Source organism: Pongo pygmaeus, chromosome 21 (assembly GCF_028885625.2).
Source record: "Pongo pygmaeus isolate AG05252 chromosome 21, NHGRI_mPonPyg2-v2.0_pri, whole genome shotgun sequence".
Classification (NCBI taxonomy): Eukaryota; Metazoa; Chordata; class Mammalia; order Primates; family Hominidae; genus Pongo; species Pongo pygmaeus.
Window position 1 is genome coordinate 60,023,169 of NC_072394.2, and position 15,674 is coordinate 60,038,842.

Genomic DNA, 15,674 nt, shown 5'->3' on the forward strand with positions numbered 1-15,674 from the left:
TTCTTCGACGATTTCCGGGCGACGCAGGAAGTGGCTCCAGAGCGCACGCGCGTTGTTTCCGCGGTAGTCAGGGGCAGTTTCTACCGCAGGCTTAAGGAGGCTTTGGGCTCCTGGAATTTCTGTCGGCGCTCCTCGCCTTCGTCCTCCGCGCCAGAGCAGGTTCGCAAACTCCTTAGACCCTCCTGCTCCCGGCCGCCGCTTTCCGCCGGGGCGAGACCCCCCAGGTAGGCCCCGTGCCGCGCGCGTCCCGTCGTTACCCGCCGCCATGGCGTCCGCAGAGGCCGAGTTGCCTCCGGGGAGCGCGCTTCTGCGGGATGCTGGGGCGCGAGCGGGACTGTTGACTAAGCTTCGTTATTGGGCCCTGGAAGCGAGGTCAGAGCTGGAAATGGCCTTAGGGGTCACCTAGGGTCTAATCCATCGTTTTTCTTGTGGGGGAACTGAGCCCCTGGGAAGGGTCACATTGCGTTAATGCAGTGTCTGTCGCCTCTGTCCCTCCCCCTTACACGTCTGGCGTCTCGTCAGATACATGTCAGCTCCTGGGAGAAGCTTTCCCTGGCCGCTTTGCAGAAGGGCATCCCCTTTTAGCCTCTTCCACGTCAACCTGCTCCATTTCTTTCGTAGCAGTTACTACTCTCTGAAACTAAGTCTGTTTCTGTCTTAGCCCGCCAAGTATTTATTGTATACGTATATAGGTGCAACTGTACAGGCAGTACTTCTCCAGGCAAGTATTATTCAACACCAGCCGCCCTGGGCCAGGCATTGTACTGTGGGACTGAGTATGCATTAAGGGAAGAATCCAGGCAAGTGGCTGCCCTCTTGGAGCCAGCATTCTAGTGGGGAAGAGATTGAGTGTAAACAAGAAATTCCAGGTCATGACTGGTGCTGTGAAGAAGGCAAGGGGTTGTTGGAAGGTTAGATATGTTAAAGTTGGCAGAGAAGCCTCTGAGGAGGTAACTTTAAAAAAAGAATACGTGTGACAGCTTTATTGAAGTATAACTTACATAACATAAATTTCAACCATTGAAAGTGTACATTGTGAGTTTGGAAATTTTACGCAGTTGCGTAAACATGACAAGTTCAAATTTGGGACAGTTTCATCACCCCAAGAAGTTCGGAGGAGGCAACTTTTGAACTGGGATATGAAGATTCAAACGGAGGTATCTGTGGGGAGGGAGAAGCAAATCATCCCAGGCTGAAGGAACAGCACTAGGTTTGCTCCAAGGCAGGGATGAGCTTGTTGTGTTCAGGAGAGAGAGGAAGCCAGCAGAGCTAGGAGGGCTGGGGTGCAGCAAGGCAGGAGAGAGCGGGAAGAGATTAAGTGGGTCCCACAGATGCCCGTGCCTTCTGAACTTTGGAAGCTTCCCAGTGCTCAGCATAAGGTGTGGTCCACACTGACTAACACGAACGACTCTCACCTACCATGTTCTTTTCCCTAAGTTCATCCCTAACGGCAGAAATGTTCTCTCCCAGCTTGAGGGTTGAGGTAGAGGAATAGAGTGAAAGTAATATTTATTAAGAACCTGTAGTGCTTTAGGCAGTGTGTGTGTGGCTTCGTTTAGTTCTCGTAACTCTGTGAAGTAGGTATTAGTGTCTCTGTTTTACAGATGAGAAAATCAAGGTTAAGTGACCTGTCCAAAGCCAGGTAGCCAGCACCTGGACTGATTGCAGAAGCCTTGTCATGCCTTTGTTCGTTCATACAGTTAACTGGTGTTCCAAGTACCTCTGCATTTGAGGGCAGAAATGTGGCCGGCAAGCACCACATCCCCTCACGTTCACTAAAATATACATGTGCTTGTAGCTGTTGCTCTGACCTTTTGTTCTACACTTATTTTTCATGAAGCTGAGGAAACTCAAATGCCTTCCCCAAATTCTTTGCAGTTTCTCCGTTCTGTGTTGTCTTGTTAGCAAGGATGTCACTCAGCCATTTGGCTCCCTTTGGAGAGGTGACTGGTATGGAGGACTTCTCAGTGTAATGGGGTAGTAGGATTGAAATGTGGTTTCAGTGTATGTAACTCTTCGGGGAGTTGGAAGGAAGAAAGAAGGGAAAGTCGTTTATTGTACCCACTATGAACTAGACACTGCATTTTCTACATAATCTGATTTGATCCCCAGAGTAGCCCTGGAGAATGTGTTAATGTTCTCTATGTTTGCAGAGCGGGAAAATGAAGCCTGGTGAGATTAGAGTCCCAACTCCTGAGTGGCAAGAGGCCCTGACCAAACCCTGGTGGGCCTGTTAGATTATGATATCCAGGAAAAAGCCCAGGGTGGGAGAGGTTCTTGCTGGGTAAATGTCCAAAACACGATGCCCAACCTTCTTAAAACTTACGAAGAAATTGCTGATTGGCTGCCCAGACTGGTTGTTCTAGGTAGTTTCACGCAGATACTGGCCTAAACTAGAATGCAGAAATTAGTAAGAAAGTGAATGCCCACTAGGTGGAAACCTGAAAGCACGGGGACCTGCGATCTTGTTTACTGTTATATTCCTGGAGCGCAGCTCAGTGTCTCTATGTAAAAAATGAGTGAATTTATTTTCTAGCTGGTGACTACAAAATAATCTGCAATGTATCCATACTGGTTTATTAATGGTAACAAATGAACTGTACTAATATGAGATAATAGGAGAAACTGGATATGGAGTGTATGAGAATTCTATCTTTACTATTTCTGGAAACCTAAAACTACTCTAAAATAGGTTTATTTTTTGAAAGCACTCTGCTCATTGCACTCTTGTCTGAAAAGTGAAGCCTGGCCTCAAACCACTTTGAGTATTTCTCTTCTGCCCGTTAATTATCTTACCATTGCCTCTTAGTGATATTACTTGCGAGAAAACCCATCCTTAACATTTTTCATTACTTTTTAGGGTCAAAATGAGCCTGTTTGGAACAACCTCAGGTTTTGGAACCAGTGGGACCAGCATGTTTGGCAGCGCAACCACAGACAATCACAATCCTATGAAGGTACCATGAAGAGCTTCCTGGGGCTTGTAGGAAGAGTTTGGGCAGAGTTTCTCCCATCAAGGACAGAACCCGAGATGACTTGGGAGCCTCCTTTGGGCTGAAAGCTTTGAAATTTTGTCTAACTCATGTTTCTCAAACACTGGAGCACAGAAAATGTGTCCCCTGTACTTGTGTCCTGTTCTTCCTGGCCTGCCAGGTCTCCAGAATCACCCAAGGTGCAGATTCCGGTGCAGATTCCCAGGGCCTGGCCCAGCCAGGACTGTTGACTCAGAATTCCCATGGTTGGCGAGAGGGGATGGCAGGTGAAAACTGATCTAGCACTGTGGGGCCAGAGTGAACTGGTCATATAGAAAACAAGACCATGGGCATTTCATTAGCAGCTGCTGCTGCTAGTCCTGGTGGTGCTGGTACTTTCTTCAGCTTATTTTTTACTCCTCTCTTTGATCAAAGTAAGGAAAGGTCTAATTCAGTTAGTTCTTGAACACAAGGAAAGGCCACCGTGAGGTAATTAGTGAGAAAGAAAACAATTTGGAATGAAGTTGTGAGCATGCATACATTTTCACATTGACTTTTTTCCCGCAGGATATTGAAGTAACATCATCTCCTGATGATAGCATTGGTTGTCTATCTTTTAGCCCACCAACCTTGCCGGGGAACTTTCTTATTGCAGGATCATGGGCTAATGATGTAAGTGCTCCTTAAATATGTGTTCTATAAATCATCTCTCTTTGTATGGCCAAGGTTAGCTTTAGCTCCATTGTTTCCCAAGTAAATGAATCAGTTAGACTTACTTATGGCCTTTTTTAAGAAATCAATTTAGAGGGTGTGAACCCTTCTGAATGGCAGACATTATTCTTACACCCGTTTTTGTTAGGAAAGCACAATCATATGTGTTGCTCGAAATTTTCTACTTTAGTTCAGTCTCTTGAAGTTTATTCCCAAATCAAATGTCATATTCATCCAGAGTGAACATTATACCCAGTGGCACACACCAACAAATTCCCCTTCTTGGCATCCTGACGGTGTTCCTCAGGCGTGTGTGAAACTTTTTCCACATTAAATAATAGCACAGATCTGCCTAGATACTTACTCATCATGTACAAAAAGAAAGACAAAAAAATTACAGTTTACTAAAAGAAAGAAAACTGTGGTAGAAAAATAAACAAAGAGTGTAAAGAGGGACTTCACAAAAGAAAGAATAAACCTGAACCATTCATCCATGCTTGTAATCAGATAAATGCAATTTTAAGACTCTTTTTTTTAATTAAATTAACAAAATTAAAAGTTTAAAAGAATAATAGTGCCAGCAAGGATAAGCTGAAACCCTACATGTATGGCTGGTAAGTATGTAAGTTGGCTTTTCCACAGGATAATTGGCAATAGTTATCAAAAATCCTTCAGCTTATACCCTTTATCTCATTGATACCCTTCTGGGACTTGAGTAGGAAATCTGATAATGTACTTCATCTGCATTATCTAAATTAACCTTTATAACAGCCAAAGCACTGTGAACTTGTGAAAATTTTGAAAATTTTAATATCCAGTAGTAATGGCAATGTATAGTATGTTTGTATGATGGAATACCGTTGTAAGTTTTTGGAAAAGCTTTCGAACTGTAGCCTACAGCACAGGGACAGCAGGGGTTAGGAGAACAGGAGGGAGGATGGTAGTCAAGGTTGAGCAAGCTTGCTTTCTACATGTAATTTCTAGAAAGATTTCAGATGATTTGCTGCTTAAAAAAAGGATGTTTAAAGTTGAACAGGCTGGTGATGCAGCTGAGGAAAGCTGTAGCTGCAAAAGTGAAGATACTGTATAATCTAGTGTCTTCCAGAAGATATGTGTACATGGAGAGAAGACTAAGAGCACACAGAACCATTAGCTGTGGTTGTCTGTGGTGTGATTAGGGTGATTTTTATTTTTTTGCCATATTTACAAAATCTCTAAAATGTATTACTTTTTTAACGGAGGGGAGATTATATAAAATATTCAGAAAAGAGGTAAGTTTCTACTTTGGTCTTGATTCTCTGAATGGTAATGGGTAAGTGATATTCTACTTTGGAAGGCATATCTCGTAGATGCCGTGAGAAAATTATCTGCAATTTTATGTGTAAGCAGTAGAATTTGTTTATTTTAATAGCTTAGGCATAAGAAAACAGTTGCTTTCATAGATATTTTAATTTCTTTGTTCTTGAAGTTAGATAATTAGGTTGCTATGAGAAGTCTGTGTATGGTTAAGGTTACCCCATTAGTTTTTAGGTGTTAAATGCAAGCAATACATCGTAAATTGCTTTGTTTGCATTGAATTTTTTTGTTACTACAGGTTCGCTGCTGGGAAGTTCAAGACAGTGGACAGACCATTCCAAAAGCCCAGCAGATGCACACTGGGCCTGTGCTCGATGTCTGCTGGAGTGACGTACGTTCCCTTCCATTTCTCATGTTCCATTTTACTTAAAGTACAAAATGATTTAGAATATTTAATAATCCAAACACAAATAGCATATATGTGTTCATATTGTAGGAATTCTAAGTTTCTGAACATAAATAGTCATTTATTGATGTTCTTAATGTTGGCTTTAGTTAGCCACTTTCTTTGAAAGCTTTTCTTGTATTAAATTTTGTGTGTGTGATTAGGGAGAGTTTAATGATTAAGGGACATTTTATGAAGAGGCCAGCAGGGAAGGTGAAACACCTGTGCCAAGCTGCAGTGGGCGGGCCTCCTGGAGCACAGCATGAGCTGCAGCTGTAGAGGGGCTTCTGCCTGGCGCAGGGGAGCCAGGGGATGAACAGCTGTAGACGGGCCTCGGCCTGGCGAGGGGAGCCAGGGGTTGAACACCCCAGCCTCTCTCCTCCCTTCTCCTGCCATTGCTGCTGGTGGCTGAACCCAACAGTAGTGAGAATGTTAAGGGGCCTGGTGACAGGCAGACACACTGCAGTGCTGAAGAAGCTAAGCCTTGAGGCCCCTTCCAAGGCCTTGTACCTGTACCTTTAGTCAGGTTTATTGAGTCTGATTTGCCTGCTGTAAAACTGAACCTTTTTGGTATACAGCTCTGTGAGTGTTAAGAAATGCATAGAGTTGTGTTCAAGATATAGAACAGATCCATCCGCCTCCAAATTCTCTTCCTTCTTTTTGTTGTCAAATCCTTCCCAACTCGCAGCCCCTGGAAACCACTCATCTGTTTTTTTGTCCCTATAGTTTTGCCTTTACAAGAGTATCATCTAAATGAAATCCTATAGGGTGCAACCTTTGCGCTCAGCATGTTTTATTAACGTATGGTGATTGTTTTGTCAGATATATTTCCTATGTTTGGGGTGGGATGCTGGAAATTAGGACAGGCATTGAGATATAGCATCTGCAAAATGCTAATGTAAGTGGTAGGAGTTTTCTCATAAAAGATGTACGAGTTGGTCGTAGCGGTATTGGTATGCCATTCGAATTTGTAAGAAGAGAGTGGTTAGAAGGGTCTTGGTAATGAAATTTGTGGTATAGAGTTCTGGTAAATATACAGTGTGTAGTGCTCCTAGGAAAATAGTAGTAGTTAGGGCATTTATTATGATAATATTCATGTATTCTGCTATAAAGAAGAGGGCAAATGAGCCTGTGGCATATTCGATGTTGAAGCCTGAGACTAACTCTGACTCTCCTTTTGTTAGATGAAAAGAGGCTCAGTTAGTTTCTGCTAGTGTGGAGATAAGTCATATTATGGCTAGGGGCCGTGATGGGAATTCTTGTGATGAGTGTGTGTAAGTTAAATGAGCTGCTTATCAGTAGAACTGATAGCAGGATAATAGCTAGGGTGACTTCATATGAAATCGTCTGGGCCACAGCTCATAGCGCACTGATGAGTGCATATTTTGAATTAGATGCTCATCCTGATCATAGAATAGATAGACGGCTAGGCTTGATGTGGCTAGTATAAATAGGAGGCCTACATTAAAATCAGAGGATCTGGTATAGGGAGGGGGGTTCATAAGAGGAGAGCGATAGGGAGGGCTAGGGTTGGAGCAATAATATAAAGGGTGATAGTAGATGTTAAGGGACGCAAGGGTTCTTTGGTGAAAGTTTTATTGCATCAACAAATGGTTGAAGCGGTCTGTAGGGACCTACAATGTTGAGTCCTTTGCATAGTCGTATATAGCCTAAGATTTTTCATTTGATGAGTGTAAGGAACGCTGTCGCGATAAGAGTGGGGATAATGAGCAGGAGGAGGTTAATTACAGGCATGTGGTTAAGAAGTGGAGTTGAACCTCTGATTATAAAGTGTTAAGTTTTATGCAATCGCTGAGTTCTGCCATCTTAACAAACCCTGGTCTTGGGTAGGATGTGTGATGATTTAAGAGACTGGGGTGGCATCATCTATGGAGTGAGGGCACTTTATGAAGTGGGCCCTATTTCTCTTGTCCTTTCGTACTAGGAGGAATGTTAAATAGGCAGAAACCGACCTGGATTACTCTGGTCTGAACTCAGATCACATAGGACTTTAATCATTGAACAAACGAACCCTTAATAGCGGCTACACCATTAGGATGTCCTGATCCAGCATCGAGGTAGTAAACCCTATTGTCGATATGGACTTTAGTATAGGATTGCACTGTTATCCCTAGGGTCACTTACTCCTTGATCAAATTATTGGGTCGGTGTGTAATAACTCACTTAGACTAGTGTGGGCTTAGTTTAGGTTGTTAGGAGGTTGAATTATGCTCCGAGGTCACCCCAACCAAAATTTTTAATGCAGGGATAGGAGGCTAGTGCCTGTAGGCTTGTTGGAGTTTTTATTTGCATTGATGAATTAAAGCTCCATAAGGTCTTCTCGTCTTACTTGTTTATATCTGCCTCTTCACGGATAGGTCAGTTTCACTGGTTGAAAGTAAGAGACAGCTGAACCCTCGTGTGGCCATTCATACAAGTCCCTATTTAGAGAACACGTGATTATGCTACCTTCGCACGGTCAGGATACCACAGCCGTTGAATATATGTCACTGGGCAGATAGTGCCTCTAATACTGGTAATGCTAGAGGTGATGTTTTTGGTAAACAGGCGGGGTAAGATTTGCTGAGTTCCTTTTCTTTTTTGTAATGTTTCCTTAGAGGATGCCTGTGTTGGGTTAACAGTGCAAATAATATGGTATTTATTATATCATTTATTAATACTGGGATGTTAACTCTCAGTGGGTTACTCCCGTCTGATGTAAGCTTATGCAATGGAGAATGTCTTCATGTTACTTATACTAATATTACTGCTTCTATTAAGTAATAGATTAGTCCAATGTGATGTTAGGAGTTCAGTAGACTGGTTAGAATTTAAGATAGTTAGATATTGAGCTTAAATGCTTTCTTAATTAGTGGCTGCTTTTGGGCCAGCTGTGGTGGTAATGTTTTTTACTCTCTGTAGGAAGGGTCTAAAGAGCTGTCTGTCTCTCTAGACTAACAGTTAAACTTACAGGGAGATTAAGTAATTCCGTGGGCAAGTTGAAAGTTGAACTAAGCCAGCCAGCTATCACCAGGCTCGGTAGGCTCGTCACTGCTTCTCATGAATCTTCCCACTGTTTTGCCACTTAGGTGAGTGTGCTCTTTCAGCTATTCTTGGGTAGCTCGTCTGGTTTCAGGGGACTTGGCCATAGTTCTCTATGTAAAGTTATTTCTAGTTAATGCATTATGCAGAAGGTATAAGGGCTTGTCTTTGCTTTTTAGTCCTTGATACAGTTCTTTCATCTTTCCGTTACGGTACTGTGTCTATAGCACCAGGGTAGAAATTTCTATCGCCTATACTTTTGTTTAAGGTAAATGGTTTGATTAAGATAGTTTGATAATATTTTTAGCGAGGTTTGGGGCTAGAATTGTCTGAGTGGTCAGGTCATGATGAAATCTTCTGGATGTGCCGGATGCTTTGGATTAAGCTACACTTTGGTTTATCCAAGCGCACTTTCCAGTACGCTTACCATGTTACAACTTATCTCCTCTATACCTGTGTAGAAGATTATCAGTAATAGTGATTTCTAGAGTAGTATTCGAGGAGGGTGATGGGCTGTGTGTGCGTCCTTCATGGCCTTATTCAACCAAGCACTCTGCTCTTGGTTTACTGCTAAATCCTCCTTAAGCCCTTAGATTTCATAAGGCTGTCATGAGATTTTCTGGACATAGAAAATGTTGCCCATTTCTTGCCACCTCATGGGCTACACCTTGACGTAACGTTTTGATGCGTGTGCTTGTGCTTACTCTATAACCTTTTTAGGGTTTGCTGCAGGTGGGCATATAGGCCGGGGGCAAGAGGTGGTGAGATGTATCGGGGTTTATCGATTATAGAACAGGCTCCTCTAGAGGGATATAAAGCACCACCAAGTCCTTGAGTTTTAAACTGTTGCTTGTAGTACTCTGGCGAATGGTTTTGTTAATGTAACTATTAGGGTTTAGGGCTAAGCATAGAGGGGTATCTAATCCCAGTTCTTGTCTTAGCTACTGTGTCTTCAGGGTATTAAAGCTACTTTCGTAGTATGTTTTATTTCAACTGGAGTTTTTTACAACTTAGATGGAGCTTAGCACTCTTTACGCCAAGTTCTGTTAGCTTGGGTTAACTGTATGGCCATGGTGGCTGGCACGAAATTAACCAACCCTAAATATTAGTATAGTTTAGTTAAACTTCTGTGTATTACTAGATTTAACACTGCTGTTTCCTGTGAGGGTGTGGTTGAGCAAAGTGTTTTGAGCTGCATTTGTGCATGCTTGATACCTGCTCCTTTTGATCTGGGTGATCTAGAGGACATTTTCACTGGGGTAGGGGTGCTTGCACGTGTAATCTTACAAAGAACTAATAAAAAGGTCAGGACCAAACCTATCTGTTTATAGAGTTGTGTGGACCCATGTAGACATTTTCAGTGTCTTGCTTTGAGTGGCTAAGCTACATTAACTGCATAGAATACTTAAGTGGAAAATTAAAGTATGAGAAAGAAAGAAATAGAAATAGTTGTTTACAGTTCTGGGAATTCAGGGTCTTTAAAGTTGAATTGGCAGAGGTTTGGCTGAGAGGGTTATTCATATTAGAGTATGGTTGATTTAGGGTTATGGTGTACTGGGGCAGCACTTTCAGAGGGTTATGCTCAAGGTATCATATCAGTATTAGGGCAGAAGTTTAGTTAATCTATTATACATAGTGGAGGATTTATTGGGTAGGAGGAGCCTTAAGATTTTTTAGAAAATTACATCAATCGAGGGGTAGCTGTTGGGGTGTTCGTGGTTAAAATATGTCTGGGCTCTGACTGGGTTGCATTTTAGTCTCTTGTGTTTGGGGTTTGGCAAAGGTATGTCTACCTAGGTTGATGGTAAAGTCAGATTAGGAGAGGGGGAGTTTGCGGATTTATTCGGAAATAGTTCTTGAAATTGAGCATACGTGCATGCATGAGCATCTATTGATTAATTGTTAAGTCCTTCAACCATGAAATAACACCTTATGGTTGTTATGTCAGTCCGGAATATTCAGTATAAGTTCAGCTACAATGGATTTGGCAGGAGTCAGGCTGTTGCCATGCTGAGTCACAGCGCCCCAAAGTTAAAAAATACCAAATGCATGACAGTGCTCCCGTGACTGGCTAATAGGGTGGTAGTCATTAATCCATCAAGATGTCTTATTTAAAGGGAATCTGTGGGCGATCTTAATTTTATGGCCATACGTTAATGCAGGGGTTCCCAGCCCCCAGGCTGTGGACCAGAACAGGTCCATGGCCTGTTAGGAACTAGGCTGCACAGCAGGAGGTGAATGGTGGGCCAGTGAGCCTTACTGCCCGAGCTCTGCCTCCTGTCAGATCAGCGGTGGCATTAGATTGTCACAGGAGCTCGAACCCTCTTGTGAACTGCGCATGTGAGGGATCTAGGTTGTGTCTTCCTTATGAGAATCTAATGCCTGATGATCTGAGATGAAAGAGTTTTATCCTGAAACCATACCCTCACTTCACCCCAGTCTGGAAAAATTGTCTTCCATGAAACCAGTCCCTGGTGCCACAAAGGTTGGGGACCGCTGCTTTAATTTGATCTTATTTAGCTTATATATAAGAAATAATTCTGTGTATAAACATTTTGACATAGTTTAGGGGCCACAGTTGCTCCCATTTTATTCATTAGCAAGGATCAGCTTCTCTGAGGCATTTTTATCATCTGTAAAATGTCTTCCTGACATACCTGATCAAGTTATTGTGACGCTACATTAATAAGATACATGAAAAGTTTGAAAAGTGAAGCATTCATTTCATATGCAACTTATTTTTATTTTACACACGGAAAAGTAGCAGCATGAGTAGATTTGAAACATTTCTAATGTATTTTGTCTGTCTTTACTGATTGGGCACTGGGTCAGAATTAGAAAGTTTCTTATAAAGTATGGCAAGAAATAGAATTAACTAATGCAGGAATCCTTTTGCTCAAATGTTATCTAATGGCTATTGGAATTTATAAAACTGAATCTAAGTTTCATACCATCTAGTGGGAGGATCAGACACAGGAATGAGAGTTGTACGTTCTGAGGGGGAGGCAGGATAAACTGGTGCTGGGTGGGAAAAAGAATACAGAAGGCAGCTGTAAAGTTTGGAAAGGCTTCTGTGAATGCTTTACAGAAGACAAGAATAGAGGTAAATTTTTTTTGTTTGTTTTTGAGTGTTGCTCTGTAGCCCAGGAGTGCAGTGGTGCGATCTCAGCTCGCTGCAACCCCCACCTCCTGGGTTCAAGTGATTCTCCTCCCTCAGCCTCCAAAGTAGCTGGGATTACAGGCGCCCACCACCACACCCAGCTAATTTTTGTATTTTTAGTAGAGATGGGGTTTCGCCATGTTGCCGAGACTGATCTCGAACTGCTGAGCTCAAAGTGATCCACCTGCCTTGACCTCCCCAAGTTCTGGGATTATAGGCATGAACCACCACGCCTGGCCAGCAGAGCTGATTCTTGAAAAGTAAACCATGTGCCTATAGCTTTGTAAGCATTGTCTCATCCAGTTGAGGCCTGGGTTCAAATTTCAGCTCTGTCTCTTCCAAGCTTTTGACTTTGCCAAGTTGTTTAATCTTTCTAAATTTGTTTTCTTGTTTAGAAAATGAAGGTAGGCTGGGTGCAGTGGCACTTCGGAAGGCTTGGGATGAAGGATAGCTTGAGGCCAGGAGTTTGAGACCAGCCTGGGCAACGTAAGGAGACCCGGTCTCTACAAAAAATAGAAAAATTAGCCGGGTTTGGTGGCACACACCTGTAGTCCCAGCTACTTAGGAGACTGAGGCGGGAGGATCACTTGATCCCAGGAGACTGAGGCTGCAGTGATCCATGATGACACCACTGCATTCCAGCCTGGCAACAACCCTGTGTCAAAAAATAAAAAAAATTATCTGAGTGTGATGGCGCATACCTATAGTCCTAGCTACTCAGGAGACTGAGACGGGAAGAATCCTAGAGCCCAGGAACTGGAGAGTACAGTGAGCTATGATTGCACCATTGCACTCCAAGCTGAGCAATAGAGCAAGACCGTGTCTCTAAAAAAATAATAAATAACAATAATAAAGTAAATAATAAAATGAAGGTAATAACAGATAATAACATTATTAATTCAGCAAATAATTGTCAGGCACCTATTGTATGCTAAATCCTGGAGATAAAGTGGAAATCAAAGTAGGCAAAACCTACACTTCTGAAACTCATGATCTCTTAGGACAAACAGAAGAACAAATACAACTTCTCAATAGTGGAAAACTGTGATGACTAGATTAAATCTACATGGAAGGATTAGCACAGTGCTGTCACAAAGTGGTTAAGGAGCTTGCCTGTGAGAACAAAAGTGAGTGGCTGAGCCTAGGCCCAGACCTTCCTCGTGATGGAGCCCATGTGCTTAGCAGCCTCCCTCATGGAGCTTTACAGGAAGAGTCAGAGCTACCCGGGAGAGGAAGACATGTAGGTAAAGGCACAGGGGCGCTGAAGACCCAAAGTTACCTTTGAGTCATCAAAGCCAAACTTGGTAAAGTTGAATCTTCAGTACTTTAAGGACATGGTTCAAACTCTGCGGCTGAAGCAGATAGACTTAGAGCAGCTGGTGGAGCAGTCACACATACTCTTTCTCTCCCCAGTGTTTTACTGGATTCTCCCTCATGTCTGCACGTGTCCACTGAGATTGGCATGCTCTGCTCCACAATGCTGATGACATGTGGTGGGGCTGGCATTAGGAGATTGAGAGGCCAGTGTTCACTTGGACTCAGGGCAGCCCTCTCCATACACTCATACCTTTCCTTTGCTGTGTTTTCAAGGATTTGTAGAATTACAACCTCATTAAAAGCATGAGGAGCAAGTTTTATCTCTTCTTTTAAATGAAGTCACTTCAGTGGAACAAGTTTTTGCTAGAGGAGAATGGTGGTCAGTTTTTGAGCTCTGGAACCAAAAATGAAATATAGACTAGGCCAAGGTTCAGCAAACTATGGCCCATGAGTCAAACCTGATGCATTGTCTATTTTTGTAAATAAAGTTTTATTGAAATGCAGCCATACTCATTGACATAATATGTCTGGCTGCTTTCAAGCTGCAGTGACAGAGAAGACCTACTTTGAGTTCTCTGTGTGAATATTGTGAAACCATCACACAGTGACCAGTGATTTTTAAATCTATTTGACAGGTTAGATAGGACCAATGACTGTTGTAAATTGGCATAGCTTTATTGCATGTACTTGGAAATATTATTAGATAGGGACTGAATAAAAGTAATAGTGATTATAGTTATGTGTTTTGTATATAGAGAGAAAGATAAATGTGACAGAATGTTTACAATTGATGAATCTATGTTAAGTGCTTATGGGTATTTTTTGTATTTTTGCAACTTTTCTGAAGGCTTAAAGTTTATCAAAATAAGAAAAAAAATTTAAAGTGGCCCATGGTTGCTGCTGAGAGGAGACCTGGGATCAGGGACAAGAGAAAGAGTTTGTTTTCGCTAGTTTGTGATTTCTGATTTTTTAAATCCTGTTTACATGTTCTCGCTTAGAAAAGTAAGTCAATCATGAAATAGATGAAAATGAATTTTTTGTATGATGCTGTAGTTTGCAGTACAGTGGTCCCCAAACAATTGGAAAAATAAAGATTGCCAAAGTTTGCCTCAATATGTTCCATGTAGTATCTAAATGTATATATAGTTAGAGATTTAATTTTTCTTAAAATGCAAAATTTTCTCCATTTTATTTTAGGATGGGAGCAAAGTATTTACGGCATCGTGTGATAAAACTGCCAAAATGTGGGACCTCAGCAGTAACCAAGCGATACAGATTGCACAGGTAACAGAACCCTCTGCAGAAAGGCTAGGCACAACTGGTACCCAGGACTGTGATGGCTCTTTAAGTGAAATAATTATTATAATTATAATAAGAAAATGTGCAGTTAGACTCTGTCAAATCAATTAGACAATATAACAGAAACCTCTTTAGCACAAAGATAACATTTTTATAACCATTCTCATTCTTAACTAGTGTTCACAGATTGTCTTGTCATGGGTCTTCATATATGTATGGATGGAGTCATAAGGAGTTAGCGACATTAAAATCTATGAAAGGTCATAGGTGGTCCTTGCCATTCACAGGTTGGACGTTGTGACCTCGTGCATGGCTGGTCTTCTATCAACTGCATTTGGTCACTTACTCATTCAGCAAGTGTTCTGTCTATGGGCCAGTAATAGAGCAGCGAGTAAGAGGGGCATTTCCCTACACGTGTGGAACTTTTACCGTTACTCAGGGACTACTGGCAGGTACTGTGTGAAGAATGCCAAGGGCAGAAGTAATGAAGATAAGAGAACTTAGAACCAGAGGGTCCAGCCTGCTAAGGGGGCTTCAGGAAGAGCGCGGTGCTGAAACATTTTCAGGAAGGCGCTGCATACTCAGGTCACAGTGCTGTGTGCTAGAAACATCTCATTCATATCATAATTCCCGTCACCTCAGTGAGTAAAACTGTGGTGGAATCCCCTACTTGTTATTTCTGAGTATCTCCCTAAGGAGGAGCTTACTTTCACTCGCACATATGTCTTAATTATGAGTAAAAAAATTAAAGTTTGCTAGAATGGAAGGTAGATACATGTTCTTGTGTTAAATTGACTGTTTTGATTATGGGTGTATTAGTCCCTTCCTGCATTGCTATAAAGAAATACCTGAGACTGGGTAATTTATAGAGAAAAGAAATTTAGTTTGCTCATGTTCTGCAGGTTGTATGTGTATGGTGCCGGCATCTGCTCGGCTTCTGGGGAATCCCAAGGGAGCAGGAGAAGGAGCAGGCACATCACATGGCAAAAGCAGGAGAGAGAGCTGTGGGAGAGAGGAGGTGCCACACTTTACAACAGCGAGAACTCAGTGTCGTGAGGACTGTGCTAAGACAGGAGGGATCCGCCCCCATGACCCAGACATCTCCCACCAGGCCCCACCTTCAACACTGGGGATTACATCTCAATATGGGATTTGGTGGGGACATGCAAGCTATGTCAGTGAGGAAGGATTGGTAAAATGCTAAATATCTTTTGGTTTTTGTTTGGTATGGCCTCAGTATTTAAATTAGTTTCTTCCCTTTGAATTGCCACAACTAAAGCTGTTCAGCACATTCTTACATTTACCTTGACCTGTTTTGTTTTTGTCTTGTTGAAAGCATGATGCTCCTGTTAAAACCATCCATTGGATCAAAGCTCCAAACTACAGCTGTGTGATGACTGGGAGCTGGGATAAGACTTTAAAGGTATAATGT

General features: G+C 42.2%; 1 protein-coding gene across 2 annotated transcripts in view; it reads left to right on the plus strand.

Annotated features, from left to right (window-relative positions):
• The window catches only part of RAE1 (ribonucleic acid export 1), a 27,301-nt gene continuing 11,627 nt past the window's right edge, over positions 1-15,674 (plus strand). Inside the window, exons 1-6 of one of the 2 annotated variants that reach the window (XM_054466939.2) lie at positions 1-224; positions 2,861-2,957; positions 3,540-3,644; positions 5,278-5,370; positions 14,141-14,227; positions 15,579-15,665. In XM_054466939.2, the coding sequence (XP_054322914.1) occupies positions 2,868-2,957; positions 3,540-3,644; positions 5,278-5,370; positions 14,141-14,227; positions 15,579-15,665 (462 nt within the window). In that variant the 5' untranslated portion in view covers positions 1-224; positions 2,861-2,867. The remainder of the gene's footprint in view (positions 225-2,860; positions 2,958-3,539; positions 3,645-5,277; positions 5,371-14,140; positions 14,228-15,578; positions 15,666-15,674) is intronic. The other variant, XM_054466941.2, reaches the window with a different exon arrangement.